Source organism: Pisolithus orientalis (assembly GCF_024613125.1).
Source record: "Pisolithus orientalis strain OTSU chromosome Unknown F5J12scaffold_31, whole genome shotgun sequence".
NCBI lineage: Eukaryota > Fungi > Basidiomycota > Agaricomycetes > Boletales > Pisolithaceae > Pisolithus > Pisolithus orientalis.
In genome coordinates, this window is record NW_026260812.1 from 458508 (window position 1) to 485483 (window position 26976).

Below are 26976 nucleotides of genomic sequence, written 5' to 3' on the forward strand. Positions count from 1 at the left end.
CATTGACGGGATATGCCTGGCATTATGCAGGGCCACTGGCCTCGTCAGCAGTAAGGACGCATCAAAACCCATTTGACCATGCGTTCGCAATGCGGTTCGCCCAATCTGCAAGTATCAATTATTAAGGATCTACGTAAAATGCCTGGGCGGTAGAATGTCGGACCTTTGTCTTTGTGTTATCACCATGCGGCTTCAGGCGCGCGAGAGCTTTGTCGATGTTCTTATTGTTGGAGCTGGTCCTGCTGGTCTGATGTGCGGCAATGCCCTCGCTGCTGCGGGTGACATCAAGGTCAAGATCATTGACCGAAGGTATGTACGTCTAGGTTCAAAGATGGTTTACAAGTTACACCATTATATACATACGCTAACTGTTACCCAGGCCGTCAAAGATATCTGTTGGCCATGCAGATGGAATTCAACCGAGAACGATCGAGGTTCTACAAGTGAGCTCACGCTGTGCCGGTCTACCTGCTGGGATTCACGAAGGTCTTCCAGAGCTACGGCCTTGCCGAACGACTGCTACGTGAGGGAAGTCAATTGCACATGGTTGTACGTCATGCAGCTTCCCCTCCGAGCGTCCTCCGTCTAGACTCTGTCAAATAGGCTTTCTACAATCCGAATCAGACTGGCGGGATTGAGGTAAATGGCGCTTATTTCTACCACAGGTGGGAGAGGGCTTACGACATCCTCGCAGTTCACGGCTCGTGGTTCTGATGTGGTACCGACTGCGCGTTTCCCATTCAAGGTGTGCTACCTGATGTGTATTGATGCGTCTAGTAAATTCCTGCGGCCCTAGATTGGGTTACACCAAGGTGCCGTAGAAAGTGCATTCATTGACTCAATGGCACACCACAACTTAAGAGTGGACCGGCCCGTTGAACCGCTAGCCATTGAATTTTCGCGAGATCAAGAACAGCTCCGTAGCTTGTCCTCGTACCCAGTCAAGGTTCACATTCCAGGTGTATGCGCTAGTAGGACCACACTTAAACTATAAATTTACAGGTAGCGCTCGCACACTTGGATGCAACCACCGATGCAGACAAGTTGGAGGTTATCCACGCTAAATACGTTGTCGGTACAGATGGTAAGCAACTCTCATAGGTACTGTGCCGCGCACTATGGCAGACATGATTGCGTTCTTTGAATTGAAGGGGCACATTCGTGGGTTCGAAAAGCATTCGGAATTACCATGGATGGGGATCAGACAAGTAACTGCTCGCTCCTGTTCCCGTCTCATATTAAATGGCCTAAAGAATATCGCATAGATGATGTATGGGGTGTGGTTGACATGGTCCCGGATACCAATTTTCCGGACATACGACACAAAGCGGTGATACATTCCATAAACGGTTCACTTATGTCCATTCCACGTGAAAATGACAAGGTACGGTTGTACGTTCAACTGTCGGAGAAGGATGTCGTGGATCCGGGAACTGGAAGGGTTAGCAAAGACAAGTCGAGTCCTGAGAAAATTCTCGAGGTGAGAATGGAGCTTCCCCCTAACTCATGTTAAGTTTTTGAGTCTCGCGAAGGTTGCAAGAAAAACGCTACATCCCTTTTACATATCTCCGTTGTCAGGCATAGAATGGTGGACAATGTACCTGAGTCCGTTCTCTGACACTCGCGATCGATAGTCAGTGCCTTACGATGGGTTGGATAGTCGGGCAGCGCGTAGCATCTAGATTTTCGGTCGAAGACCGTGTGTTCATTGCCGGGGATGCATGTCACACACATTCGCCTAAAGCAGGTTCGTGTAGCAGTGTGTGAGGTCGACTTGTCAGCTACTTACATATTCAAAGGCCAAGGGATGAATGCAAGCATGAACGATACTCACAACCTTGGTGTGTTTACAGATTACCTCTGCGTAAGATCAACTTTGATCGTCGCTTCTCAGCGTGGAAACTTGTTCAGGTCCTCAGGGGGTGGGCATATCCGTCAATTCTAAGAACTGTATGCATATTAATCACTCGACGTACACGGGCCTCCTGCTTACCGTGACTTTGCAGTACGAGTCAGAGAGGAGAAAGTACGCCATAGACTTGATCGACTTCGATAAACGACTTTCAGCGTTGTTCTCCGGTAAGCCGAGGACCTCAGATAACGAAGACGGCGTATCCCATCAAGAGTTCCTCAAGTGCGTAAATTGACCTCCTGTAGAACGCTGCCTGAGCCAACGAGGTTCCTATGTACCTCTTCCACAGGGCAATCGAGACTGCCAGTGGTTTCGCGTGTGGCACAAGCGTACACTACGGTCCTTCTGTGATCGTTAACGCCAAGCATCAGTATTGTGCAGAGAATCTCCTCGTTGGGCAGCGCATGCTCCCTCAAGTCTTCGTCCATGCAGCAGATGCGCGACCGGTGGACATTCACGATTTGTTACCCGCCGATACGCGGTTTAAGATCCTCGTTTTTCTCGGGTCCATGGAGGAGGAATCCAGAGTCGTAGAAATCAATGCCCTGGCTGACGAGTTGAGTTCGCCCACTGGGCTCTTGCGGAAATATTCGATGGGTGGCCGGACTTCTTCGCCCATGTTTGACCTCATAACCATCGTGGCGGGTAAGAAAGAGAAGTTTAATTACCTGCGTGTTCCTCTGGTTTTTCGGCCTCATTGGTCCAAGTGAGTTCTAAGATAATTTCACTGGAGTGTAAGACTTATATGTATGTTTACCTTCAGAGTCTTGCTCGATGATACCGATGTCACTGGGAGAAAGGGAGGTGGTGCCTACGAGAGGTTTGGCATCAGTTCCAAGTCGGTTACCTTTGTGATTGTGAGACCAGATGGATATGTTGGGATGGTGGCACCGGCTGCTGCTATGGGGGACGTGCATAAATACTTTGCATCGTTCTTGCTTCCCCGTCACTGGGTTTCGAGACTTTGATTTGATGATATTGGGTTGTTATAGGTGTCGTGTATTTCCGGATGTTCTATAGGCAACGATGATTACCTGTAAGAATATAAATCCGTGAGTAGTGAATGTAATCTGCATAAATCTAGTGTTTCGAATGCCACGTGGGAGTCCCGCCGCTCGTCCCACGAACCTGCCTGTGCGACCATGCCAGAAACTCTGCGCTGAGCTCACACATTGCGCGAATACTTACCTTCGTGCGATGTGGGCCATATTGTTGATGTTGCATTGCACCTCCGCCGAGTCGCTTCGGATTCTGGTGTGGAGAGCAAGTGCTGGACGAGCTCGAATCCGCTAATGCTCTTTGTGCGTTCATCGAGGCGCAAAAGAGGAAAACGGTGGGGCCCCGCAGCGAATCTATCGATAGGGAACGGCAAGGACTTCGACTGTCATTGAGAACCACGCTGGCGAGATGTCGTGTATCAAGACAACTTTCCCGAATGTCGCATCTTTGATATATCCTGAGTCACCTGAACTCCACTCTACCCTGCTCCCCTTCAGTCAATTTCGTACGACAGGACAGGGAATTGATCCTGTCGTCCTGGGGATTCCAACGTTCGTATATTCCCACCCAGCCGTCGTTCGTTGTCAATGTCAAGTTGTGAAAACTTCAAGCGATACGTCTGCTAAGGAGATCAATCTATCAGCTAGGAGAGGAATTCTCTGATCAGAAAGAAAATACCATGGCACTTATGGCATTCGACGTCCTCTACTCACGGATGCCAACACTTTACTCCGTACACCCCTCAAATTTTGGTAATTTCCTGAGGCACTTTGAAAAGATATGTTCGCCTTTTAATTTCCATTGTGTCTGGCGACATTCCTTGACGGGCTACCGACTCTCAAGTGCGGAAAGTCCTCGGCATCGTTCTATCGTCCGTCATCACTATTCGATCACAGCGGGGACATTTCTACGCAGGAGGTTCACACAGAATTGACATTTGTCAGCAGACATTGATCTGTTGAATGCCCGGTTGAAAGAATATCTACGCCAAAAAATCGTTGGAGAAAACAACGTTGGACTTCCTCGCCTCGATGCCCGTTCGCCGTTGTGCACGATCGTCGCTGCCACACAACGCACTGTAATCATCAACATTTGCGGAGAACGTCGTTAAATGCAGCATTGTACAACATGAAGGTCAACCTGCGTCTGCAACAAATACACATTTTAGACTTGATGTTTGCCGTTGTAGGAGGATATAAAGACTGGCACTCCAAATGAATATGGCTGCAACGACCTCAGCCAACCGTTGCCGTTCACCTACTTCACCCAGCATGACAGCCGGGTTGCGTCGCCTGTATGCAGCTTTATACTGTCCAATTTATGTTGAAGGTTCCATCGCCAACCTCGACTAGAACTCCATCCGGAATGCTGCGGAATGCATCAGCGTTGCTCGGAAATGGATTCAAAAGACAATTGAATACCTGGAGCCTACTGGTGATCCGGCAAACGATGGCGACTATTTGATGAACACCATTCGTCTTACTCGTCTCCATAAGGCGCTTGGTGGAGAATTTCAGCTACAGGAATGTCTTGCGGAGTGAACGTTGTCCTATATCCTATCGCACAGAAGACTAGACAGCGGTCGGAGATGATGACGGGTAGTGCCGCGCGCGCTGAGTACTTCCGGGGAAAGATTCCTACATGACTACAAGTACAGATACAAGGGGCATGCAAGAGTCGTAGCAGTACGTAGTTGCAATTGCACATTCAGCTTTTATGGGTGTTACGTCATGTCTTGAGTCTCAACGTTTCACTGAACTCGGGGTGGGCATGCCTCCCCAACATCACATCGTACAACCTACTCGCCACACATACATGGTCGCACAAGTCACCAATACCGAAGCCCACAAACTGATCGTCCATCTCATCGACATTTTGAGTTCCCCATATGCTGGGATCCTGTCCAAGACTGACCACTGCCAGGAACTTGTACTTCTCAATTGCCTCACATGCTGGACTCATAGTTTTTTAGCCACTAACATCAGTCCATATTCACTAATCTACATGCCAGTACAGAGATATTGCAGGAAAATGACACATGAACATTCGGTACAATCCCTTCACACGCGAACTGCTTTCGCAACATACCTATGGAAAATCAGAAGATCAGTAAATGGGTTTGATGACAAGATGGTAAAACATACGGCTCTTCCAAGTAGCTGATTTCCTCCGGGGTCAACGTGAATTCCCTGATGACGCTCTCCTGAACACGGGAAACGGAGTTTGCGCCTACGATGGGGCTCGTCACCTTAGCCTGGCTCCACGCCAGGGCGACCTGCGACATCTTCCATCCTTTCTTTTGCGCGAGCTCGTTGACGCGGTTGACGATCGCCGTATCGGCATCCGAGTATACCATTTTGAAGGGGGTTTGCTCGAGCGCTTTGCTTCTCGTCGTTCTAGCACCAGGAAGACGCGCGAGGGCGCCAGCCGCAAGTGGTGACCACGGGATGAGACCGATTCCATGGTACTTGCAGTACGCGTGCATTTCGCGCTCCTTGTATGATACGGTACAATGAGTACCGCCGCTCGACATACAGCGAGTCACATACCCCCTCCCGGTACAGCAGAGAATGCTCGTCTTGCATGCTGACAAACTTGGTCCAGCCGTGCTTCTCGGCGACTTCGTTTAGAAGCGCAAATTGCCAGCAGCGCATGGAGCTGGCCCCGATGTAGCGAGCCTTTCCGCTCTGGACGATATCGTGTAGTGCTTTCATTGTTTCTTCTGGGGGTACTTCGGGGTCGAAGCGGTGGATCTGCAGGAGATCGATGTACGAGGTACCGAGGCGTTCGAGGCATCCTTCAACGGCGTTGAAGATGGCAGTCCGTGAGAGACCGCCCTGGTTGACGTAGCGCCGCTGTTTTGACAGATCTGGAATGAGGTAGGTGTGGACGCCAGGGTCCTCGGACACGAGGCTGAATACCTTCGTGGCAAGGACGACCTGGGAACGAGGAATGTTGTACTGGACAACAAGCCGTGAGTAACACAGTTTCGCGTGGCGCCACGCCAGTGTGCCATACCTTCTTGATGAAAGTCCCAAGGACGCGCTCGGACTCGCCATTGGAGTACACATTTGCGGTATCAAACGTGTTGATACCTTGATCCCAGGCCGCTTTCAAGATCTCAAGAGACGCGTCCTCGTTAAGAATCCAAGGCTGGAGTGGAGGTGATAAGAGAAATAGTTTCTTCAAGTAATATGCTAACGTTTTACGCACGCCCCATTGCTCTTCAGATCCGAAGGACATGCAGCCCATCTGCATAGGAATCGTACGTCAGACCAGCAAATCGATGAGTGTTAGATGGATGTCGATGTACTTACGATTGGAACTGAGACTCTGAGGCCTGACTTGCCGAGCTGGCGGTACTCTACATTGGAGTTTGCCATGGCGGTCGTGATGGCGGGGGTGGTGGTTAATACGGTGGAAGGGGATGTGGGTAAGCGTGCTTATGTACTGCCCAGAACCCATACCACATATTGTATGAAGTGCCGTACAGCAACTGGCCAGAAGACTACCTTACTTGGGGATCACTATCAGATTCGCTGACTCGAGGAAATCGAACGAACTGGCTCACGAGAAAGCTTTGGGATCATTGAGTCGACATCAGCGGTTAGTTCTATGGGCTAATCCATCAAACCTTCTTGCAGGGCCGTGGCTAGATCATTAGTAAACCACCCTCAGCCCACGCGTTGTCCGTGATGCGCGTCGGAGTCCATGAATAGCGCAGCATAATGACTATCATGAAGGATTCTCCCAGGTTCATCGATGTTTTGGTTGTTGTTTCATCTCCACTGCATGCTCAACGTTGACTAATGATAAGTAACAGTCTGTCGCTGCGCTTCATCTCGTGAGCCTGACTCGTACAGTACGACTCATTTCCTTCGTTCTCATTCCTACATCCAATGTTACCGTCTTATATACGAGGAAAAGGGGGCCACTTTAATCTTAGGGATCGTTCAATCATTGGGCCTATTTGTGTATGCTTGCCACGGTGGTCATGTGGAGGTTCTGGTCCCTGTGATGGAGGTTTCCTACCTTCGAAACCGGAACAAGCATAAGAGACCGCGGTGTAGGATATGTAGTTGCAATCCACACATGCATTAGGTCACTTTTTCATTGCGGTTCAGGGTTGCCTGGGAGGCGGCTTCAAACCTTCTGCTTCGGTATCTATGTGGATTTCTGCGAACTCGAAGGCTGGCTCCTGGTTTTGGCGGCCATGATCCTCCCTCACCTTCAATACCCTAGGGTCTTACAGAACTTATAAGACAAGTTGTCCGCAAACCTTGTCTGCCCATTCGATAAAACACATCGATCCGAAAGGGTTCTTGTCAGGCATCCCCACGCAAATTCTTGTCTCTGGATTCTACCGTTTTCATTTTTACCCACACCCTGCACCTCCCTTACCCTGCATCACAATACACGTTTTCTTTTTCGGGTGCCAGAGTTGTGCGCAGCTGATGAGATCACCAGGTTCGTCAGCACGCTCCGTCCTCCGCGCTCGTGAAGACGCTTTGCCATCTCCCTGTGGCCTCATGACCCTCATAACTATCCTATCTACAATGATCCCTTTCATGGTCCACGTCAACATACAGCTTGTCCGACGCCGCTGAACACTTCAGAAGATGCGTAGCAACCCCATCATATTCACTGTCCAATGCAGTCATGAAACTGTTTTCTTTACTTCTTCCCCATCACCACGAAATCTCTGAATGCCATGCCCTGTTCTCTATCTTGGTGACCCTAGCGAGGATCCGCTTCATTTGTCAAATCTTCAGTTGAGGCATGCAGCAAAATGATTTAGGTTGTCCGCGCTGCAAGATTTTGTTGCCCGCCGCGAGCAAATCGCTCAATAATTTGTTTGATTCTTGTGGAATGCTCCCGATTAAGCCCTTCGTAATAAATAACCATGTTGGCAACACCCAAAATTCCAATCACAACCTGATGCTATGGATGGCAATCCTGACCAACTGACCCGTTCGACTGACATGAGGACCTCATACGTGGTACTGCGCAGAATCATTTCTCTGCATCTGCAGTGCGAGGGTTATATCGGTTTCTGAAGGATTAATGGCTCCAAGGACTTACCTCGAAGCTTTCCTCACGCGCCTTCGTTGACCCCATGGTAAAATTAACCTTTCGTCGAGTAGTGAGATGCGAGGGTGGGCATATGACAGGAGGTGATACGTACAAGTGTGCGGCTTAATCCACTAGATGTTTTCAACCTGGGATTTGAGGGTGCACTTGGAACCTGGTATGGTTCGCGCGCGTCAGTGCTGCTCACGAATCGACGGACGTTGAGGCTAGCGAGAAGCATATTGCAGTACAGCGTGCACAGCGGGAAATAGAACCCGCTAAACACTAGGTCTTGCGGGAGTGTTACCAACTGGATATTGTCGTTGGTGGAACTATTGTGCGAAGAACACGAGCACTTACTAGTATAACCGCGAGCAACCCAAAGAGAGCCGTCCAGATACCAGTGTTAACAGAGACGATGATCAGCCGAAGGAGCATGCGATCTGTCCTGAAGAACACCTCAACACGTAGAAAAATAGCAGGGTAAAGATACCTACCTCCCGCTGAAACCAGTACGTCCCATAGCGAGGAGCACGCACAACATGACTGCAATAGTAATGTCAACTGCTGCTGCAGTTCCATTGGACGCATTGGCGACTGTCTGAAAGCGATTTCGTGAGTGTGCTGAGAAAATGAGCTATAGATATGCTCCATACTGTAAGAAGGGGTCCAGATACAGCTTCAATGGCTGGGGTGATCAATCCTTTCACTGTGTAATCTGATGGTGTCAACGATCAGATTATTCTGAACGCATCGTGATCGTGAAGCTCACTAACAAATGCTCAGAACTGTAACATCACGGGAGTTAACCAAGTAGGTGCAGTGAAGGAAAGTTGTGCATACCCGGTTGGGCAGTGACAAAGGGCATCAAAATGAGTGGAATAATCCACTTGAAATGGCCCGTGCTCACTGAATAAGGATATTTGTCAACGCAGCAGATAACTGGCTGTGCCAGTACGTACATGACCATATCCTCCATATGAAGAAAGATTGGACAACGAAAGAAACCAACGACTATAATTATGTAATAAGATCGCTCCACTCGTCCATGGAACAATCAAGTACTCACTGTAACTACTGTAGCCAACAACAAAGGACTAAGGCAGTACGTTAGCACTTTCCAGGCGAAAAAGAAGACAACTTGATGGTTGATACGCACGGGTGCATCACCGCGAGGTTGGCAAAATCTCCATAGTACTGAACAAGATATGACCACACTGCACGGAATTTCAGGTGAGATCTCATTTCAACACCACCCAGGCGGACTTACGGCCAGCACAAGCCAAGAACTGGTGTAGCGTGTCTAGTAATAGCACGACAGCAACCTACTGACCGTATGCTCAACTATCAATAGAAAATCTGAAAGATCGATCAGACGAACCAGTAATTTCAGTGGTGTCCGGTCTTTCGGATACCTATTGCAATGCCAGACAATCCAAGTAGTCAGTAGACATAACCAACTCATACAAGGAGTACATACTGCACATAGTAGATGAAGCTAAACATACAGGGATCAGTGAATGAAATCGATTCGATTCGTGCAGGTAGCAAGCAGTACATACGTTTGCAGGATGCTGACACCGTAAAGTATCAACGAAGCGAATGTCCCCGCAAGCAGCGAACCCCAGCTGAGGCTAAGGTCGATACTGGCCGTTGGAACAGCGGTGGACATCTTGACGAGGGGAAAGTGGAAAGCAGGGAAGCGACGTGTCGGGCAGTCCCGTGCTAGGGTCTTATCCGCATTCGAAACATCTCCGATTTATGTACAGCATCAGTGGTATCGAGCTAATGCAGCTACCACTTCTGGCAATATGTCCATCGCTGTCCAACATAGCCTCGACTACTGATCATGGGAAATCCTGATACTGACTTACATACCTCATTCCAAATATTCTCGTCATTCCCTTCCGGGAATAGCGGGATGTCGTAGTCCTGTACCTCAAACTGGTCACTAGAAGGATTGCACAGGCCTTGATGCCATAGGAAGCACGAGCACGACTCGTTCACGGGCCAAACAGCTTAACACTTTTCGAGAATCACTTGGTGGCATATGGGCGCGGTACCCAAATGTCACACGCACCATTGCCGGCACGGAACTGCAAACCGAACAGTTTAGTCGACTCCCCCTTGAAAAGGCTCGTACGTGTAGTACACGGCCCAAACGGCTCAAGCGACATACGCAACCAGAATGGGATATTCGAACCCCCCGAATGATACCCACGACACGGCGCCTCGAACTAGAATGGCTTTGGAAGGCTCACCTGCATCTGCTCCCCAACGGCAGGCTTCTTTCCGATGATATGATCAATCTCCTTCAAAATCGTAGACTAGTGGCTCGGTTTCCGAATCTTGATCCGAAGGTAAGGCCCGGTGCTGCATTTGGTCCACAAACTCGCTTATCGTCATGTTCCCTTCCACAGTTGATGGCATCAATCGATTGAATTGTCTGCCGGCGAGGTCCTACATAATGTTGTGGGTGAATACTGTGTGCGGGCGCAACTCGCCGCGATGGTGAACCGCATTGAATCGAAGTGGCTAAGCGAGCCAATTTGATTCTATTTTTCGGATGACGTAACGAGGTGAGTTCAGGAAAGTTCGCGAGGTGACAAAGCCCTAGGTGCCATCTATCGATGCGGCAGCCAGGACTGGCAGTTCATCAAGCCAGAAACCGTGCAATCCGCTGTTGGTGAGGTCCAGCATGTCTTGCACCATGTATATCTCATTTGTCTTCTCCATGGCTGGGACCCTCACACTTTGAGTGTACGGATGGAAGTTTCATGACGTGCTCAAGGTCCTCGTTTATTTGGTGCGGCGTGAACTGTGCGCATTGCGGGCGGGCCTCAGCGTGATTACCCTCGCATGTAACCTCGTCCATCTAGTGGTACTAAATAACCTTGTGTGGCTCATGTACGTACTTGACATCTGCTGGATTTCATACTGTGGCCTACCTTGGCACTTGTTGACATGCATGGAAACTATCCTTGTTACGCTTCTCCTTTCACGGAGTCCTAAGTCTGTTTATTTGATGCTTGTCCCCTCGCAACGGTCTGGATGAGCCCACTGCATAATGACTCGCTAGTAGGTATAAACAAGACATGACCAACGACATAGATACTTCAAGCTGTGGCCTTCAAGAGCTGCGGACGAGGCTTGCAACGCCCTTGGGACGGTGTAGCGCAGACTTCCTAAATCCTACTTCGGACAGACCTCGCGGGGTGAACAAAGTGTGTCGAACTGCCACTTCGGGAGGTACACTTCGATCCACCTTGAACTGAGTTTGGCTCGACAGCAACACCATTACTACTGACAGCCAGTCGTACGTTTCAACATAATGATACATGTACAGGTAATCGTGGCCCCAACTCTTCTTGACCTTGAACCACAGGCTGCAGACTCGACGCGACTTTATCAATAACCCTTACGCCTGTGTCTTTGAACTCGAACCGGCGAACCAAAGTAAGGAGGATAACCTTGAATTGAAGTATAGCTTCGGATCTTGTCAGTAACGTCGCCCTGAGATGATGTGTTGGTTTGTCGCACCAAATTTGTACCCTATACAGATTCGAGGGCCATCGCTGAAGGTCAGCATACGCGACCACCCTGTGGAACAAAGATCCTTTGGTGGCAAATCGCCCATCCACCGATCAGGGCGAAACTTCTTGCCGTCACCCCAAACGGAGCACATCGTATTGATAGTTGTGATGGGAATGATTACTGTCTATATGCAGTGGGATCACGATGCCAGTCTTCACGCCAAACTTTATCAAGGAGCGTACCTGTCCGGCGGCTATCGGAATTGAGGATAATTCCTGTCCTTGTTTCCCAGTGATAGGATGGCGCAGGGGCAGTACATCTTCCTTCGACGAAATTCGTTCCATGTATGGCAATGCAGGGTGGAGCCGGAGACTACGATGAGTGAGCATGGGTCACGTTAACGGAAGTGACGCTAAACTTACACTTCCCGAGTCACAGCATCAAGGTACGGGAGTTGCGTTTGCAAGTCATCATATGATGGTGAGCCATGATAAGCCATAACTTCCTCTCTTAGGCGTGTTTGAACGTGTGGGTTGAGAGCGAGTTCCCATATTGCGTAGGCGAGGGACTGTGCCGTCGTTTCTGATCCTGCCATGCTAGAAAACTATCGGTAAGCATAGGCTGCGAGAGAGCAAGATGGGTCGCACATGAACATACTAATCTGCGATGTTCCGAAAGAAAGTTAGCAGGTCAAATCAGCCTCAATGTCGTGAAACCTTACATGATCCATAAGTTCGTCCGTCCCAATTGACCCAGCTTCGTGAGCAGAGACTGAGAGAATCAGGAATCACACTCATGTGGGAACAACTAAAGAGTACTGACTCAATCTTGCGAGAAGATCATTGTCTCTGATTCTCAAGTCCGTATTTGCATTGCGGCGAAGGAGTTCCTTTGCTACACCCTCATGGATTGTTTTACGGACATCACCTTGAACACGAAGTGCCTTCAGCGGCAGACTATTGAATATTGGGAAACGGCGGAGCATCATCACGGCCTGGGTCGTGTCAGCTTGAAAGGGACAAATGGATGGCAAAAAAAAAAAATACCATGGGGCCCACTCGAGACACCCCCATAGCTGCCATAGTCCTCCAGACCCCTAGGATTTTCTGAGCATCACCATTGCGTCCACCACCAAAATCATGTCCGAATCCAAGACGGCCGATCGCTTCCAATCTATATGACTCAATTAGTATTGTCGCTAGAGTGATACTTGCGATAGGGAAATCACGTTGCTTGATTAACCCAGTCAACGATGCTCACGACGGTTGAGCCACCGTGCTCTAAAAGATGCACTTCGAGGTTGTCCGCAAGCTGTTTGCGGATCAGCCAAGAAGGAATGGTATATGACCTAAACGTACTTTTTCTGCAGCTCCATATGTATCGGCGGTACCACTTCGCAATGCGTCAGGAGCCAGAGATGGTGCTACGAGATTGCGCATTCGCTTATGCTCTGTTTCGCCTTCAACCCAGCCCAGGGATTTCCCAAGAAGCCTAGCAATGCGAGGCCGTACCACATCACTATGAGCTATTGGGCCATGAAAGGTCATTTCAGGCCAGTTTCAAAGGCGACTACGGCACGACTTGACTTACGATAATCGTAAACATGTCTTTGCATGATGTGTGTTGCCGCGAGTGGATCTGCCACAACGAGCTATTCAGGAGAGCATCAGATGGTCACACACCCTCATTCTATACATCTGAAAAATCCTCACAATGTCAGGTTTAAATAAGGCTCCGTGAATCTTGATAGTTTGCGAATGTAGCTGGTCCATCCATTGTGCGTACGCCTCTCCTACAGACACTTGTGAAACCATCCTCTCGTGGCCCCACAATAATGAGGCACCGCCCTGGGAAAAGGGTTCAGAGTGTGTAAAGCAGTTGTAGGTTTCCTTGGAGAGCTCACTGGCATTGGGACATCACGGAGTAACTCCTGAGAACGTCTTCTGCCTTCGGAGAGACAAATGAAGACCGCAACGGCCAAAATAGTAGTACAGCTTGCGGTAGTCCATAGCTCGACGTTCATTGAGATGAATAACAGCGAGGATACGACAAGGTGAAATTCAATTGAATGAGCGCGCACCGTAAGCCCAGTATATGGGCCATTAGAAAGGCTGTCCTTGTAATCTAGTAGTGTCTTGATCAACTTCTGATTGACGCCGACTTTGATCGCTCCAGGCCGACGGGCCTTCACATGTGACAGTAGAGTACGCCGTAAATAAAATTTACCGCAAGTCGTCGATAGGCATGGAAATCGCAAATCTAAAAATACAAAGCGAGCCATCCAGTGGCGGGGCTGCGAGTCCATCGACATCATGCACTACACTGTCGAAAGGAACAAGGACACAGATCGAATCGACTACAGCCTGCACGCACAGAGCTTGACCCCGACTTTGGTCAGTTACTTAACTGTGACGTACTCTAGTGCATAGCTCAATCAGTGGCCCATCTAGGTGTCTCGCAATGCGGTAGATTCGGAGTAACACGGTGGCCATGCTTGGCGTACACTGCCAGACACTAGAAGCCACTGTACCGGATTCGTTCGTTCAACGAAATCGAACGAGCCGGCCCACACGGATGCTCTGGAGTCATTGTGTCAAGTCACCATAGCATCATGCCATCAGGAGTCGGTTCTATGGATTGATACATCAAGCGTTTGCTACACGTTTTCCGAGAATTTCGGACCGTGGGTAAAGCGCAGAAGCCTATCTGCAAAACTACCCGAGGGAGTGAGCAGGTTATACCTGCCTCCGTTTGGAAGTGACTTGTCGCAAGACTCGCTAAGACACTTGTTGGCCAATGAGAGAGCTCGCTCAAGTGCGGAAGAGCTGTTAACAGCCGCGTCGCGTAGCTGTTTCCCAGATGAGACATAAGAGTATTTTGATCGTGAAATGAAATTTGACGGCAAACTCTCACCGGATTTGCCTTTTGCGATGTGATGCTTCCTCTGGCGGAAGCAAATTTTTAGATTTGTTTTTACATGGTGCTATACTTAGGACCAGGCGGTGGGCCCAATATTATTATTTGTTTATCAGTTCGTCTCCTACTAGTACTATTATATAATTTATCAACCGACTTGACTACTGAGATAGAGAGGCGACGAGCACTGCTCATACCCAGTCACCAAATCAGTATCCTGGAACGAGCGTTCATAGGCAATACATGTGCTGCCAGCAGCCACACCTACGGAGCCCGCCATCAATGAATGGTTTAAGGCACAATCTAAATTACGTCACGACTCACGTTGTATAATAAATATGACGATTGATCGTGCTGTACATCCCTGAATCGAAAGTACTGGCTTCCAACGAATAGTCCCATCACGAGGAAGAGTGTACCACACATCGGTCCGAGATCCCAAAGCGCGGAAAGAACGATTGACCACACGGGAAGAGCGGTTAGCATGTATAGACGTGATCCTTCGGGAGCAACGATAGGAAGTGTTCGGCGGCCTGAAAGGCGATCACCATCGGCATCTGCGAAATCTTGAGCGTGAATGGTTGTAAATATTAAGAGGCCACTGCTGAGTAAGGCCACAAGTGAGGTGTGATCGACAGACGTCTTAGAAGCTATGTGAGAAGTTCAGACAATGAGATCTCTCGAGACATACTAATCGAACTTACAGAGAATCAAAATGGCACCTGACTCAAATGTCAGATACCCACCAACATTGCAGAGATTCTTAAGGACAGGGTCTGAGCTGAAACCGAAGTCGTCATGGAAGATCTCCACTAATGAAAGTCCCGTACTAGCCAAGAGGACTCCAGCACCGTGCCATGCAGAAAGACATAAGCAAACGACGAGCAGGAACCAGCGAAATCGCCGGGCTTCGTCGGCCGTCATCCTGCCAGATGGCAAAGGACGCCACGGCTTGTTAATGACATCCTCATGGGCTGAGTAGGTTTGATTGGATACGTTGGCTTGTAATAGGTGAATCCACACCCATATAGCCGTATGAATGAGTTGTTTTGCTCCTGTAGAAGGTGCAGTCGCCGTGGCAAAAATGATCTATTCACTACAAGGTTACTCTTTCAAGCTAATCACAGCAGAATAGAACTGACCACTGGGAAGAAGATTGTCTTATAATCGGACCGGGTGAATAAGAATATTGTCTCGAGGTAGGAGGCGAGCCTAGGGAATGAAATGCGAGCCTCAGACATTGTCGCGATGAAGACAGGATACAGCGGGATATGAGAGATTCAACCACCATGTCCACTAGTATATCTTAGCTGCGATAGCCGTGCAGACCTGTGGAACATGACGACTGGCACCACGCAGCCCTGAGAGCCAGATCTCGTTACGATATATAACATTAAATTATCCTGTGGCTGGCACAAAAACTGCCCCGCACTTGTTGAGCCACATCAGTTCTAGTGCCTCGCATGCATTGATGGCTCGGCGCTTGCACCGCATGGATCGTGGCACATCAGATCTGCGATGAATCCGATCAGTTTAAGGTTATCAGACTATACAGCGGGTGGGACGACAATCTTACCACTGACACTAACAGACTTCACACGGCAAGCAATGAATACGACTCAGACATGCTCAAACATGGAAGACGGCAGTTCGAAGCAGTGTCATCGGATTATGCTACGTAGTTGTGCCAAAGTGCTCGTTGCCAAAGTACGCAAGTTCATCATTCATTCTTAGGACATCCTTCAGCTCTTGGTCGCGGACCTGCAATCGGCAAGTGAAAGGCAGCGGTTGACTATGTGTGCCACTTAGTAATAGCAATGAACAAGTCGTTGATTGGACCCACGATGCGAACGAACTAGTGAAACCCACTGTCGGAACCTGTTCCGTGCCATCCGGGCCGATAGGAGGCAAAATCCGAAAAAGAGCCAAGACACGAGAAATGACAAGAAACGTATGAGCATTGGCAAAATGGACACCTGGACAGGCCCTGCATCACACAATTGCACTTGAGAATGGCAAAGGACACCAAGTGTAAGTGCTACCTTCTTCCAAAACCGAATGTGAAACGCCTCGGATCAGTGGCAGTGAAGTCAAGATGGCGCTCAGGATAAAACATATCAACGTCCGAATATAAGGTTGCATCGTGCGTCATAGACCTGACGAGACTCAGCAACGTAATGTGGGATTATCTTTAGACTCACCAAACATTACACAGTACCCATGCTTTTCGAGGAATGCGGTAATCTTCATACTCATCATCAACAAGTGGACTATGAGAAACGAGATTAACAACAGGGTTATATCTGTGAATCTCCCTGATGAGAGCCTCGATGTAGGGAAGGCGATGCTGGTCTTCGAGCGTTGGCAGTCGCGATGAGCCCAAAAGGGACATGATCTCATCCTGAGCTCTCTTCTGGACATCCTGGTGCACTGTCATCAGCAGGAAGAAGGAAAATAGAAATGCTGCCGTCTGATATATGTTAGTAAGCTCGCAAGCTCGCAGTTTGCAAACGCACGGTATCAGTCCCAGCTGAACGAAGCAATTAGCAATATACAACACATGCAGGAAGTACTTACCACCATAGATACTGCCCGCAGAAGCCATGAGAATGTTTTCGTCGGCCGGATTAGAACCATCAAAGATCGCCTTCAGGTTGTCTGCGACATATGAAGGAGAAGCTGTGTCGTTCAGCTTTGAAATATGAATCCTCAGATGAGGGTCCTCGCCAAGAGTGACGACTACTCACAACTGCAGATCGAGTTAACAGATATGGTACCCGTGTGCATTGGTAGAACTTTTCTCTAGCCATCTTTGCCCAGCGCTTGAAGCCCATCCCAGGGAGCCATGAAGGAAGTATAGTCACTGGAGATCAAAGCTCAGATGGTCTACTATGTCTCTCCTAAAAGTGACGCTGGGATTGACGTACGGAAGGGAAATGAGTCCACAGCCCATCCTGGTTGCAACGCCAACCCTGTGTGCTGGGCGATCTCTTCGGCCAAGTGTACATACTCTTCAGTTGCATCTGACCCATACGTGAACCGGACGAATACGGAAGCTACGTGCCTGCAGTATATTAAGCTCGATCGGAACTCGGACAAAAAACAGAACAGGTGTGCTACCTTTTCAACAGATGCTCCCAGTCCTGGCTCGATTCCGTAAGTTGCTTTAGCAGCGTTAGAGTCTGCTCCTCCAACATAGTGCCCCAGACGGCTTTATTTTGCAGTCCCAACCCCGAGTGCAGCAGCCTCCTTGCCATCCTGAGCTTTTCGCTGTAGTATGTGAATCCCACATTGTCCTGACGGCCGATTAGGTCTGCCATTGCCCACGTAGGGCGATCGGCGTATATCTTGGAACGCTTTTCGAGTAAGTCCTCTGCTATCTGTGCGCCATTGAAAACGACGATATCCCTGCCGAAAAGACGGAGAAAGATCACATTTCCTGCAGGGCTTTCAACACTAAGGTCACGGAAGATAAATTTGGACACACCCCATTTCTGCGACCACTGCTGGTACGTCTTCCATGGGTAAGCACGAGGAATTTCTCTTAGATGCCCGGTAAAGAAGGAACGCGGTGGTCCTAATCCATCGTTGGTGAAACCCTCAGACCTGAAACGGTAAATGGACTTGCCTGGCGGTAACGGTTTTCTACGACGACAGGTATAAGCTGTCAGGATTGCGACAGACAAACAAAACAGGGTCGTAGTAGCTGTGATATTAGTGTATTCGTACGCCATGTTATACAGAAGAGAGAATTGCGATTACAATTGTGCAGCAGGATGACGAGACGCCGAGGAGTGCTGAAAGGATTACACCCACTGCCAGGCGAAACTAATATCCTGTGAGTTCATTGGCACTGCGTTAGCAGGCGCTTGATATCGAGTCGCTTACGGTCATTCTGGCCAACAAGAGACACATTGTATCACGTACTATTCTAGTTCGATCCTGGTGCTATGTAGACATTTTGGGAAAGTGGTGGGAATGCGAGTGGAGGCTTCCTTCTGAATGCTGTCCGAGACATCAATTGATGTGATATCAAGTTGATGAAGGCACCAAGCCCCCGGAAAGTCGAACCAGTTGAATTCCTCTTTCGAACCGTACGTAACGAGTCGACGTCGTCTTGAAGCAGCTCGAGGATCATAAGTACGAGTATGACTTGCTCGTGATTCGTCAAGGAGATCAGACAACTCGTACTAGTCGTCGGCTCATTGACCCGCTTTCTAGACCGCCCGCAAAGGTTGTTACTGCATGTTCGCTGACTCTGTGGTCATCGCTATCGTCGTTCTGATCGTATGGCTCTGGAGACGACGAATCTTTGTACAGCGACGTTCGAAAGGCTTTCCACTACCCCCCGGGCCCCGCAGAAAGCCTCTCATAGGCAATCTGCTCGACATACCACGATTCTGCGCTTGGCACAAGTTTCTGGAGTGGAAGGAACAGTATGGTGCGAGACCCATATAAGATAGACGTTGTGTGTGACTCACGAATCCCTCTCTAGGCGAACTTGTCTATGTGGAGGTACTCGGCAGCCAAATTCTCGTTCTGAACTCACTCGAAGCCGTATCGGATTTGCTCGAATCGAGACCAGCAAATTATTCCGATCGCCCAACGTTCACCATGCTCGGTGAACTTATGAAACTGGATAACGTACGTCTGTCTTTATGGCACCTTTCTATGGGCTAACCGTACCTCCTCCAGAGTATGCCGTTGCTTCAATACAGTGATCCATCTTGGAAAAAGCAAAGAAAGGTTGCACATCTCGCTCTCAGTCCTGAGGCTGTGAGAACGTATGACCTGGTTGCCGACAACGTCGTAAAATACGTGGACAGCTTATTGGACAAACCCGACGACTTTGCTCCACAACTCCGTCTGTAAGTTTTCTACCGTTGGCCTCGTATATCCTACTGAGAGACCTGCAAACTTTAGTGCGACCGGGCGTATAATCATGTCCGTAATCTATGGTTTACCGGTAGATACGCCAGATGACCTGGTAAGGGCTTCTCTCAAACTAAATTATCTTGAATAAATTTGCTACTAGTATATAACTCACGCGGAGAGCACCATGGAAATGATCGGAAAAGCAATGGTCCCAGGGACGTTTCTGGTCGATCTCATTCCACCATGTGAGGCAACCTTGGTTTTCACACGTGTTTTTAGCTAACTCTGCATGCCTAGTAAAGCACCTGCCTGCTTGGCTTCCATTCAATAACATCCATAAAGTAGCCGCCAGTGGTCGGGCTCAAATTCTTGAACTGGTGACCCGCCCGTATGAGCACGTCAAGCGGGAAAGAGAACGGGGCACCGCTCATTCTTCTTTCACCTCCGACTGTCTGGACAAGAGCGAGGCCAGTGACCCTACCGCGCGAGCCGAGATGGAACATGTTATCCTATGGGCAGCAGGATCAATGTATGGTGGTAAGTGATGTTGCGTGTATAAATAGAAGTTTTATCCTAACAAGCTACCTAGCCGGAGGTGAAAGCGTAAGTTACTTGGGTATGTGCCCGACGTCCCTCTAACACGAGGCTTGACGATAGTCATATTCAACCACAATGAGCTTTATTCTCGCTATGGCCATGTTTCCTCAAGTTCAAGCAAAGCTGAAAGAGGAGGTGCTGAGAGTTGTTGGAGACGATCGTCTCCCAACTCTCCATGATCGAGATTCAATGCCGTACATGAACGCGGCTGTCAAGGAAGCTACACGGTGGAGACCTGCGCTCCCTCTCAGCATCGCGCGGAGAACGAAAACTGCAGACTTCTATAAAGGTCTTTCGTTTACTTTTGCAGTCTTTACCCGGTATATTCACCGTTTATCCAGGATATTATATTCCTGAAGACACGATTGTCCTTCCCAATGTATGGTATGGCTCTAGTCCGCCTTGATTCCGAATGAGGTTCGTCATCCATTTCCAGGGCAATTTCTAAAGACGACAAGAGCGGTATATCACCTGAAGAGTTTGCTCCAGAGCGTCATCTGGCAGGCTGCGTCAAAGAGACTTCAATAGATCCGTACTCATATGTCTTCGGCTTTGGACGCAGGTACAGATGCCGAGCTCGAATTTAAGGTCATATCATAACTGAGTCCACACCTCAGAGTCTGCCCAGGCAAATATTTAGGTGACAACATACTCTTCTTACTCCTCTCCAATATCGTGTTCGCCGTCAATATCTCGAAGAAATTGGATGCCAACGGAAAAGAGATTCCTTTACCCCCCTCATATAGTCCGGGGCTCGTTAGGTGAGTGGTCCCCACCCTCGTTAGAACAAACAAGCCAAATTAAACGTGGCAAACAATTACTCAGTTTCCCGGAACACTTTGAGGTGAATATATCGCCTTCGTCGAAGGCGGCCATCTCCGTGATTAAGGAGAGGGTGGTCCAGTTTTCCTGAAGTGTTGGAGGAGGTTCATCATACATTTCAAGGTGTGTATGACATGCTTAAAGTTCCATGCTCTTGTAAAATTACAACCGACTCTGTAAATTTTGTAGAGGTTTCACAAGATCTTCAAGAGTTCGAACAGGTATTGCGCTGTCTGTGTAAATGATGGTACTTGCGGCTGAGCCAAATCACGTTGGGGGACCAAATAGAAGATTTGCAACCTAGTACATATTCAGGCTTGTGTGTAGCTAACCATGTCTTCTGTGTTCAACTTCATGTAAGGGAGTATGATAAACTGGGCTGATGATAAACGGGTGACTCGGTGTCGGGTTATGACAACTCGATATCAGCAAATACGACAAACGAGTGATTAGGTAAAGCAAGTAGGATGTAGGTAGGCGCGGAAGATAGTGCTCACGTCAGTGTCGGTTTATGATGACTGAGGTGGTTAACATCTACTGGGCGAGTACAGGTACTAGACAACGTGTAAGATGTGTATTCTCGCTAGGGTACACTCGGAACGGAAATGAAGAGAAAATAAGATGTGTTAGTATGTACTTAGACTCGTTGCCTGCGGCGTGATCCCCTCCAAACGCTCCACCCATCCTCAGAAAGACTTTCAATGTCGTGCTAAACTACTGAACAGCAGATTTGATTAGGTCCGCGGCCTAGACTGAAGTTAATATATCATTAGAAAGCAGTGCTCAGGTTCGCGACTGGCCTTTTCTGCGATCGCATAAACCGTTGCTTGCAAATGTGAGGCAATTTGGGAGGGAAAGACACTGACATCGACCACGCGGAGGTTCGAAGTACCGTAAACCTTCAAATGAGGGTCTACGACACCTCCGAGTGACCGGCTGGCCATGGTAGCGGTGCCCATTATGTGGTCCCCAATAGCAAAGGTCTCGCGAATATAGGCAACAAGATCAGAATCTGTTAAGTTGGGAGGGGGCAGAATCTGGGCTGTAATATATGAAGACAAAGGCTCCGTGGCCACAATCTTGTTGTTAAAGGTGAAGAGGTCCAGGAGGAGCTGGACGTCTAGGTGGACTTCAATATGTGTTCATAGCGTACGACATGGAACATGGGCACACCAAAATCAGCAGTGAGAAAATTGGATACAATGACTGGGGGTGCCAGAGCATTTGTTGTGTTGATGTGCTACATAGCCATGGATCAAACAATACAATACTTGACTTGGAATGCACATGCTTACGACGGAGCCACGACTGACAGGATGCTACGACTGTTGTTAACCAGTAAATATTTATCTGGACTTCAACGTACCATAACCCCGCTCAGTAGAGACATGTAATGCTTTCCTGGGACCGTTTCAACTAGCCCTCCGGCGATTTGAATGATCTCCATCTGAGGTACAGTCCCGTTGGTGAGCCATGAGCGCTGGAACCCCAACTGCGCTTTGACAAGGGGTGAAGCTGAGCCAGTACTCTCCAGCAATTGTACCGATTGGTCGAACGTATCCAGAAGAGAAGATGCCTCTGTTTCATTAAGGAACCCGTCCAATGGAAGGAAGAGGAAAGCGCAATTCGTTGCTGCCAGCCAGCCTTGACGAGTCTTGTTGCTGATTGGATCGGATCAACGAGGCAGGGTCTAGACAATAGTAAGCTTTCACTCACTATATTGCTTCCTGCATACTAGCGAAGGTAGCATTCCCAAAGTCATCTAGGATACGTTGTATTCAGTGCAGTGAACCGCGAAGGCGATAAATGTCACGAACCAAAAGTGATGCCTCGGAAGGTATCCGTCAGTTCGTACTGGGTGGTGATGAAGACGTGCTCCTGAAGATTTTCACCGACACCTGGTAGATCAATAAGAGGATTTATGCCTAAGTTCTTGAGGAGAGTCGCGTTTCCGACCCCTATTATCATTTGTCAGCTACTACACCATTCGTGTACAAGGATCAACGCACCGGAGAGCTCCAGCAATTGAGGCGTCTTTAACACGCCGGTACTTAAAACAATCTCCCTTGTTGCATTCACAACATATTGGCTACCGCCGGATATGAAGACTACCCCTGTAGCTATTAGATTGCTGGTACTGTTGTCGAAGAGAACTCTAGTGACAGTAGCGCCGGACAAGACATGGAGATTGGGACGCTTGGCGGAGGGACAATAGTAACCGGTCGCCGAGTCGGAACGCGACCCACTGTTTCGATCAACAGCTACGAGGGCATTCCAAATTCCTGAAGTGTTGCCATCCAAGGGGTTACGGTTTATCGAGACGCCGAGTTGCTCCAACGCATCGATGTAAGGTGGAATAATGCCACTGTACTCCGCATTAAGGGAAGTCTGTATTATAGAGGTCCATTTAGCTAAATCAGGAAATATCAGTAGTCAGAGCTTACTGCAATAGGACCATAAAAGCCATTTTGATCGTAGGAGGTAGAGAAGCCCGAAAGCCCGGGCTCGGGGTTGGCCTCTCTCATTTGACTCTTTAGGAAGTACGGAAGAAGACTATTCCAGTCCCAACCACCAGAATAGTCGTTAAGAGAGTCCCATGTAGCATATTCAGGAATCGATGCACGAGTCCACGCCATACCATTGATCGCACCTGGTTCCATGGTCAGTTCACAAAATGGAGAGGGTAGACACCAAGACGTGCTCGAGCCTCCTAACAACTTTCCTCGGGGTGTCTCTATCGAGCGATTTCCTGTGCTGATCTGCGGGACTGTGGACAACATCCAATCATACTCTGGATGAAATACCGCATTATTTTCGAAGACTACACAAACGTGAGACTTATATCTTAACAATAGGTAGAAGCATACATGGAACAGAAATATTGGAATCGGGGATATGCAAGTAACCAGCTTCAATCACTCCCACATTGAAGCTAGTGTCTTCTGCAAGACGAGTTGCGACGGTCAATCCAGCTGTTCCTCCTCCTGTTCCAACGTGAGTAAATCACCGGTAATGACTTCAAGGAGTTTATGCGAACTGACCGATGACGAGGTAGTCATACGTCTTTGCAAGGAATTCATCTGCAGACGAAAGAGGTGCTGGACATTGTGCAATGACAAGGGGAAAACAGAAGACGAGCGAAAACAAGATATGCACCCTGAGCATGGTGACCCTCAGCGCTGAGTTCAGTGTAACAGTAGGTAAAACACTGAACCTTCAAGTTATGTAGAGGCTCAGACTCTCGCACCATCTTTCATATCTCACGTTACGCTATTGAACATCATCATGTCAGTTCATCGGTCTTAGTGGCTGTGGCTGGCTATAGCCATACTGCAATGTGAACCAGTGCGTACCTTGCATATCGGCAAGCTCGGTTCTCTTCTCGTAAATAGCTATGTAGCAGCCATCATTACTACTAATACCTGTTCCCACCCATCGATGGGCCACACGGGCCTTTCCGACCACAATTGCACAGGCCCGATGATCATGCTAATCATGCCGCGTTGATGGCCAGATGGCGGTCGACGGGGAACAAAGGATCGGGTGTCAACATTTCGACAATCATTCTATTTCACTGCTTAGGCTCGAAGCTGTTGTTGGTCACCTGTTTGGTCTCTATCAAGGTGGCCGCATGTATTAAGGGCGAAATGTATCGCAAGCCGGCGCATCCCTGGATGTCGTCAGGTGGATACTTTACCAGCACGTCTGTAGATTCTGGAACGTGTGATGGATTTGGTTGAACATTTACCGACAAGAAACTACTTGGAAACAAGAGGATTTCGTTGCGTGCTTCATATCTTCAGGACTGCACTGTCGTGAATGGTTATATGATCTCCACATATTGTCTACTTCCCCTTAAAACAGTCTTCGTCTGTACGCGGGCCCGAATATTGCACTATATATATCTCGTGATCACCCCCTATAAGCTCCCCAAGATCTAAGCCACCACGAGACGTCCTGTCTACTAATCTGAGGGGAATCCCGAAGCGTTTCAGAACATTGCAGTCCGTTTTTGAGATCCATTTCGATAGGCCGACCTGCAATATCTTCCATGATGCCGTTGAGAAGGGACGAAACGCGATCTAGGCGGCCTCGCGCATCCGTAGGTGTATCCTTCAAGACAGTGTTCAGACGGCTGAACCAATCCTCGAGGTCGACGATGGGAATTTGAAGTAAAGCTGCCACTTCCTGGAGAACCAAGTTGGAAGGAACTGGCCGTGGATTGGCAAGGTGAACGTAACGATGAAGGTTGGACCTCATCTCAACAATCACAGCGGCAGTTGAGTCAACCGGAAGCCAGTGGAACAGTGGCTGGGAGATGATTGTTCACCTTGAATAAATTACAAGGAACAGTTTACTTACTGCATCTATTCCTGGTAAACACCCGAGGACATTTGCAGCTTGAACAATACTTGGGAACCACTCGTTGCGGTTCCAATATCCATTCGGGCTACCGGATAGCTGGCCTATTCGGAATATGGAGACCGAGAGTCCCTGATCAGCGGCTTCCGCCAGAATTTGTTCTGCTGTCCATTTAGACTCCGCGTAACCCAGACCAACGGCTACCTCGGGATTGGGCAGGGCAATCTCGGGGACAGGTGAGCCTCCTGACCAATCTGCAAAGGTAAGAGGTGAGTCGAGTGGCATGCACAGGACAAAGTAGAATATACTTTTTAAGACGCTCACGCTAGACGTGAATATGAAACGGGGGCTCCACTCAGAGGTAGTGTATCGAGCGAAGTTAACCATATTTTGTAGTCCTTCAAGAGAACGCACATACGACGCAAGGGTGTAGTTGAAGTTCACTGGCCACGCTACAGGACCACAAGAACATGATCAGCCACTCGGACCAGTACGCACCTGACAACGCCTACCAGTGTGAATGATAAGATCAACGGAGTTCTGGAGCTGCAGAGCGCCAGAGGCTTCTATCAAGAAAAGCTCGTCAATTAAAGTGACAAGTTCACTTACCTCCTGAAAGAGGCTCGGCTCCAGGCCAAAATTATCTGACGCAAGGTCTGAGGGAATTAGAACCACCTTTCCATCTCGAAGTATCTCAGGAGTTATCCCCCGAATCTTTAGCGCATTCTCCTGTCTGCAACGCAAGCTGTCCAGATCATCCGGATCGCCACGATTCAAGGCGTAGATACGTCTGACATCTTTGCATTGGTGGAGGTAGTAAAGAATGTGCGAGCCAAGTGATCCAGTTGTCCCCGTAAGCAAGACAACCTCGCTGCTTCGAGCAGGTAGCTTGAACGGCACACCTGCCCCTTGCCCCTCGGTCATTTGTCGAACCAAGTCGGTCATTTCAGCCGTTTTGATACTTAGAGATACGGAAGGGTAGTCAGTTGTTCTTGAAACAAGAACATTTGCCATGGCTTGTGCGGTAGGGTGACGATATACGAAGTCCTGTGGTAATTGGACGACATGGTCCGTGCTATGGACATTTTGGAGTACGGAAGCAAGTATGCTTCTGATCCGCAGAGCCTTGAGACTACATTGGAATACATTAGTTATATCGATAGGCATTTCTGAAGATTTAACGTACCTATCACAACCTAGCCAGAAAACATCGGTATCGCATGGGACCGGACAGCGAAGAACGCATTGCAGGAGGTCTTGGGTCCAATTGACGACACTACCTAGGTCCCACTCAGACGGGCCCGCGATAGTATATGCCGAAGCCGATTCAAATTCAACGTATGCAGTATCGATCTCAGCCTGGTGAGCGGCAAGAATCGAATGTCGGCGGGGGGTTCCCTTGAGCGTATAGTCGAACGTCTTAGTAGAATTCGCAACCAAGATCATCTGCGAAATGTGAGCTCGTGGACGCCATGTTCAAATGCACTTACCTCTTCATAAATTCTAGAATGTGCAGGGGCGAAGGCGTTTGCTTCTTCCAAGAGTGCTCTGCGGATGCTCAGTATACCAACAAATCAGGTTGATGGTACTTCGCCCTTACGATATGGAGGTACGGAAGGCAGCAAGAAGCTCTTTGTTGGAACTATCAAAACGATATGGTCGCGCTAACTCTAAGATGATTCCGTTAAAGAGACGGCCCCGCCCGAACATTACCGCAGATAATATCCTAGGATCTTTGCAGAAAATATACTCTAAGGTAACCTATCAGTCTTTCAAGAATCCAGTTGGGCGAGTTACTTGCCTATTGGACCCGGGTTTGTCTTTAAATAATATCTGAGTTCGTACCACGTGCTATGTATCCCGTGAACATACTTTTTCGCCAGTAGATA

The 26976-nt window shown here is 48.7% G+C and overlaps 9 protein-coding genes across 9 annotated transcripts; 2 read left to right on the forward strand and 7 right to left on the reverse strand.

Moving 5' to 3' along the window:
• Positions 1 to 184: 184 nt before the first annotated feature.
• Positions 185 to 3299, forward strand: F5J12DRAFT_772129 (FAD binding domain-containing protein; the record flags this gene model as incomplete). Its single annotated transcript, XM_051742260.1, has 16 exons — positions 185 to 309; positions 380 to 443; positions 496 to 549; positions 604 to 639; positions 695 to 745; positions 797 to 946; positions 1003 to 1084; positions 1152 to 1208; positions 1266 to 1480; positions 1533 to 1605; positions 1661 to 1747; positions 1800 to 1841; positions 1895 to 1950; positions 2007 to 2134; positions 2202 to 2618; positions 2676 to 3299. 16 exons carry the CDS (start codon positions 185 to 187, stop codon positions 2878 to 2880), a joined length of 1842 nt encoding a protein of 613 aa, XP_051597275.1. The 3' UTR covers positions 2881 to 3299.
• Positions 3300 to 4971: 1672 nt separating this feature from the next.
• On the reverse strand, positions 4972 to 6294 carry F5J12DRAFT_914696 (NADP-dependent oxidoreductase domain-containing protein; the record flags this gene model as incomplete). The annotated part of the gene is made up of 5 exons (XM_051749128.1): positions 4972 to 4999; positions 5056 to 5405; positions 5461 to 5871; positions 5930 to 6163; positions 6229 to 6294. The coding sequence occupies 5 exons, from the start codon at positions 6292 to 6294 to the stop codon at positions 4972 to 4974; spliced, it is 1089 nt and encodes a 362-aa protein (XP_051597276.1).
• Positions 6295 to 7917: 1623 nt separating this feature from the next.
• Positions 7918 to 9878, reverse strand: F5J12DRAFT_850251 (uncharacterized protein). The gene is made up of 12 exons (XM_051746498.1): positions 9363 to 9878; positions 9252 to 9306; positions 9141 to 9198; positions 9051 to 9078; positions 8944 to 8995; positions 8825 to 8890; positions 8758 to 8769; positions 8638 to 8699; positions 8479 to 8582; positions 8342 to 8429; positions 8097 to 8291; positions 7918 to 8041 (listed from the first exon to the last, which is right to left on the reverse strand). The coding sequence occupies exons 1-12, from the start codon at positions 9444 to 9446 to the stop codon at positions 7973 to 7975; spliced, it is 873 nt and encodes a 290-aa protein (XP_051597277.1). The 5' UTR covers positions 9447 to 9878; the 3' UTR covers positions 7918 to 7972.
• Positions 9879 to 11280: 1402 nt separating this feature from the next.
• Positions 11281 to 13757, reverse strand: F5J12DRAFT_850257 (cytochrome P450). Its single transcript, XM_051746499.1, has 12 exons — positions 13419 to 13757; positions 13228 to 13362; positions 13106 to 13166; positions 12874 to 13040; positions 12776 to 12795; positions 12562 to 12688; positions 12338 to 12509; positions 12232 to 12286; positions 11938 to 12111; positions 11758 to 11887; positions 11522 to 11699; positions 11281 to 11468 (listed from the first exon to the last, which is right to left on the reverse strand). The coding sequence occupies exons 1-12, from the start codon at positions 13536 to 13538 to the stop codon at positions 11305 to 11307; spliced, it is 1503 nt and encodes a 500-aa protein (XP_051597278.1). The 5' UTR covers positions 13539 to 13757; the 3' UTR covers positions 11281 to 11304.
• Positions 13758 to 14503: 746 nt separating this feature from the next.
• On the reverse strand, positions 14504 to 16128 carry F5J12DRAFT_325726 (UbiA prenyltransferase family). The gene is made up of 5 exons (XM_051738912.1): positions 16008 to 16128; positions 15574 to 15944; positions 15136 to 15520; positions 14756 to 15081; positions 14504 to 14695 (listed from the first exon to the last, which is right to left on the reverse strand). Exons 2-5 carry the CDS (start codon positions 15670 to 15672, stop codon positions 14633 to 14635), a joined length of 873 nt encoding a protein of 290 aa, XP_051597279.1. The 5' UTR covers positions 15673 to 15944; positions 16008 to 16128; the 3' UTR covers positions 14504 to 14632.
• Positions 15858 to 18393, reverse strand: F5J12DRAFT_325756 (cytochrome P450). Its single transcript, XM_051738914.1, has 13 exons — positions 18320 to 18393; positions 18060 to 18259; positions 17919 to 18008; positions 17552 to 17870; positions 17359 to 17495; positions 17179 to 17294; positions 17009 to 17123; positions 16948 to 16961; positions 16633 to 16901; positions 16474 to 16587; positions 16275 to 16418; positions 16008 to 16223; positions 15858 to 15944 (listed from the first exon to the last, which is right to left on the reverse strand). The coding sequence occupies exons 2-12, from the start codon at positions 18163 to 18165 to the stop codon at positions 16106 to 16108; spliced, it is 1542 nt and encodes a 513-aa protein (XP_051597280.1). The 5' UTR covers positions 18166 to 18259; positions 18320 to 18393; the 3' UTR covers positions 15858 to 15944; positions 16008 to 16105.
• Positions 18394 to 18422: 29 nt separating this feature from the next.
• F5J12DRAFT_850271 (cytochrome P450) lies at positions 18423 to 21150 on the forward strand. Its single transcript, XM_051746500.1, has 13 exons — positions 18423 to 18872; positions 18927 to 19075; positions 19127 to 19299; positions 19355 to 19418; positions 19467 to 19551; positions 19604 to 19843; positions 19896 to 19909; positions 19964 to 20192; positions 20245 to 20287; positions 20340 to 20465; positions 20521 to 20664; positions 20729 to 20848; positions 20915 to 21150. The coding sequence occupies exons 1-12, from the start codon at positions 18677 to 18679 to the stop codon at positions 20814 to 20816; spliced, it is 1551 nt and encodes a 516-aa protein (XP_051597281.1). The 5' UTR covers positions 18423 to 18676; the 3' UTR covers positions 20817 to 20848; positions 20915 to 21150.
• Positions 21151 to 24004, reverse strand: F5J12DRAFT_850276 (alcohol oxidase). The gene is made up of 12 exons (XM_051746501.1): positions 23767 to 24004; positions 23593 to 23709; positions 23427 to 23546; positions 23170 to 23375; positions 22735 to 23113; positions 22543 to 22683; positions 22442 to 22487; positions 22092 to 22386; positions 22021 to 22044; positions 21899 to 21965; positions 21526 to 21845; positions 21151 to 21472 (listed from the first exon to the last, which is right to left on the reverse strand). Exons 1-12 carry the CDS (start codon positions 23888 to 23890, stop codon positions 21440 to 21442), a joined length of 1872 nt encoding a protein of 623 aa, XP_051597282.1. The 5' UTR covers positions 23891 to 24004; the 3' UTR covers positions 21151 to 21439.
• A 181-nt stretch (positions 24005 to 24185) lies between these two features.
• F5J12DRAFT_325728 (male sterility protein-domain-containing protein) lies at positions 24186 to 26976 on the reverse strand. Its single transcript, XM_051738913.1, has 8 exons — positions 26688 to 26976; positions 26578 to 26635; positions 26274 to 26533; positions 25697 to 26219; positions 25600 to 25633; positions 25396 to 25539; positions 25088 to 25341; positions 24186 to 25036 (listed from the first exon to the last, which is right to left on the reverse strand). Exons 1-8 carry the CDS (start codon positions 26795 to 26797, stop codon positions 24638 to 24640), a joined length of 1782 nt encoding a protein of 593 aa, XP_051597283.1. The 5' UTR covers positions 26798 to 26976; the 3' UTR covers positions 24186 to 24637.

Coding starts and splice junctions, on each gene's coding strand:
- F5J12DRAFT_850251 (XM_051746498.1), bottom strand. CDS start 9,446: ATGAGTTGGTTATGTCTACTGACTACTTGGATTGTCTGGCATTGCAAT. Junction 9,079..9,140: donor AACCTCGCGGTGATGCACCC/GTGCGTATCAAC, acceptor GTACTGCCTTAG/TCCTTTGTTGTTGGCTACAG. Junction 8,292..8,341: donor GGTTGCTCGCGGTTATACTA/GTAAGTGCTCGT, acceptor GACAATATCCAG/TTGGTAACACTCCCGCAAGA.
- F5J12DRAFT_850257 (XM_051746499.1), bottom strand. CDS start 13,538: ATGAACGTCGAGCTATGGACTACCGCAAGCTGTACTACTATTTTGGCC. Junction 13,041..13,105: donor AAGACATGTTTACGATTATC/GTAAGTCAAGTC, acceptor ATGGCCCAATAG/CTCATAGTGATGTGGTACGG. Junction 12,287..12,337: donor TGATCTTCTCGCAAGATTGA/GTCAGTACTCTT, acceptor TGATTCTCTCAG/TCTCTGCTCACGAAGCTGGG.
- F5J12DRAFT_325726 (XM_051738912.1), bottom strand. CDS start 15,672: ATGTCTGAGGCTCGCATTTCATTCCCTAGGCTCGCCTCCTACCTCGAG. Junction 15,082..15,135: donor AGGTGCCATTTTGATTCTCT/GTAAGTTCGATT, acceptor CTTCTCACATAG/CTTCTAAGACGTCTGTCGAT. Junction 14,696..14,755: donor CGTCATATTTATTATACAAC/GTGAGTCGTGAC, acceptor CGGGCTCCGTAG/GTGTGGCTGCTGGCAGCACA.
- F5J12DRAFT_325756 (XM_051738914.1), bottom strand. CDS start 18,165: ATGGCGTACGAATACACTAATATCACAGCTACTACGACCCTGTTTTGT. Junction 18,009..18,059: donor TAGAAAACCGTTACCGCCAG/GCAAGTCCATTT, acceptor ACGATGGATTAG/GACCACCGCGTTCCTTCTTT. Junction 17,124..17,178: donor TGTTAACTCGATCTGCAGTT/GTGAGTAGTCGT, acceptor CATATTTCAAAG/CTGAACGACACAGCTTCTCC.
- F5J12DRAFT_850271 (XM_051746500.1), top strand. CDS start 18,677: ATGTTCGCTGACTCTGTGGTCATCGCTATCGTCGTTCTGATCGTATGG. Junction 19,419..19,466: donor TAGATACGCCAGATGACCTG/GTAAGGGCTTCT, acceptor ATTTGCTACTAG/TATATAACTCACGCGGAGAG. Junction 20,193..20,244: donor AACTGCAGACTTCTATAAAG/GTCTTTCGTTTA, acceptor CCGTTTATCCAG/GATATTATATTCCTGAAGAC.
- F5J12DRAFT_850276 (XM_051746501.1), bottom strand. CDS start 23,890: ATGCTCAGGGTGCATATCTTGTTTTCGCTCGTCTTCTGTTTTCCCCTT. Junction 23,710..23,766: donor GTATGACTACCTCGTCATCG/GTCAGTTCGCAT, acceptor ACGTTGGAACAG/GAGGAGGAACAGCTGGATTG. Junction 22,684..22,734: donor TCAATTGCTGGAGCTCTCCG/GTGCGTTGATCC, acceptor AAATGATAATAG/GGGTCGGAAACGCGACTCTC.
- F5J12DRAFT_325728 (XM_051738913.1), bottom strand. CDS start 26,797: ATGTTCGGGCGGGGCCGTCTCTTTAACGGAATCATCTTAGAGTTAGCG. Junction 26,534..26,577: donor ATTCTAGAATTTATGAAGAG/GTAAGTGCATTT, acceptor CACATTTCGCAG/ATGATCTTGGTTGCGAATTC. Junction 25,037..25,087: donor GTTTACCAGGAATAGATGCA/GTAAGTAAACTG, acceptor ATCATCTCCCAG/CCACTGTTCCACTGGCTTCC.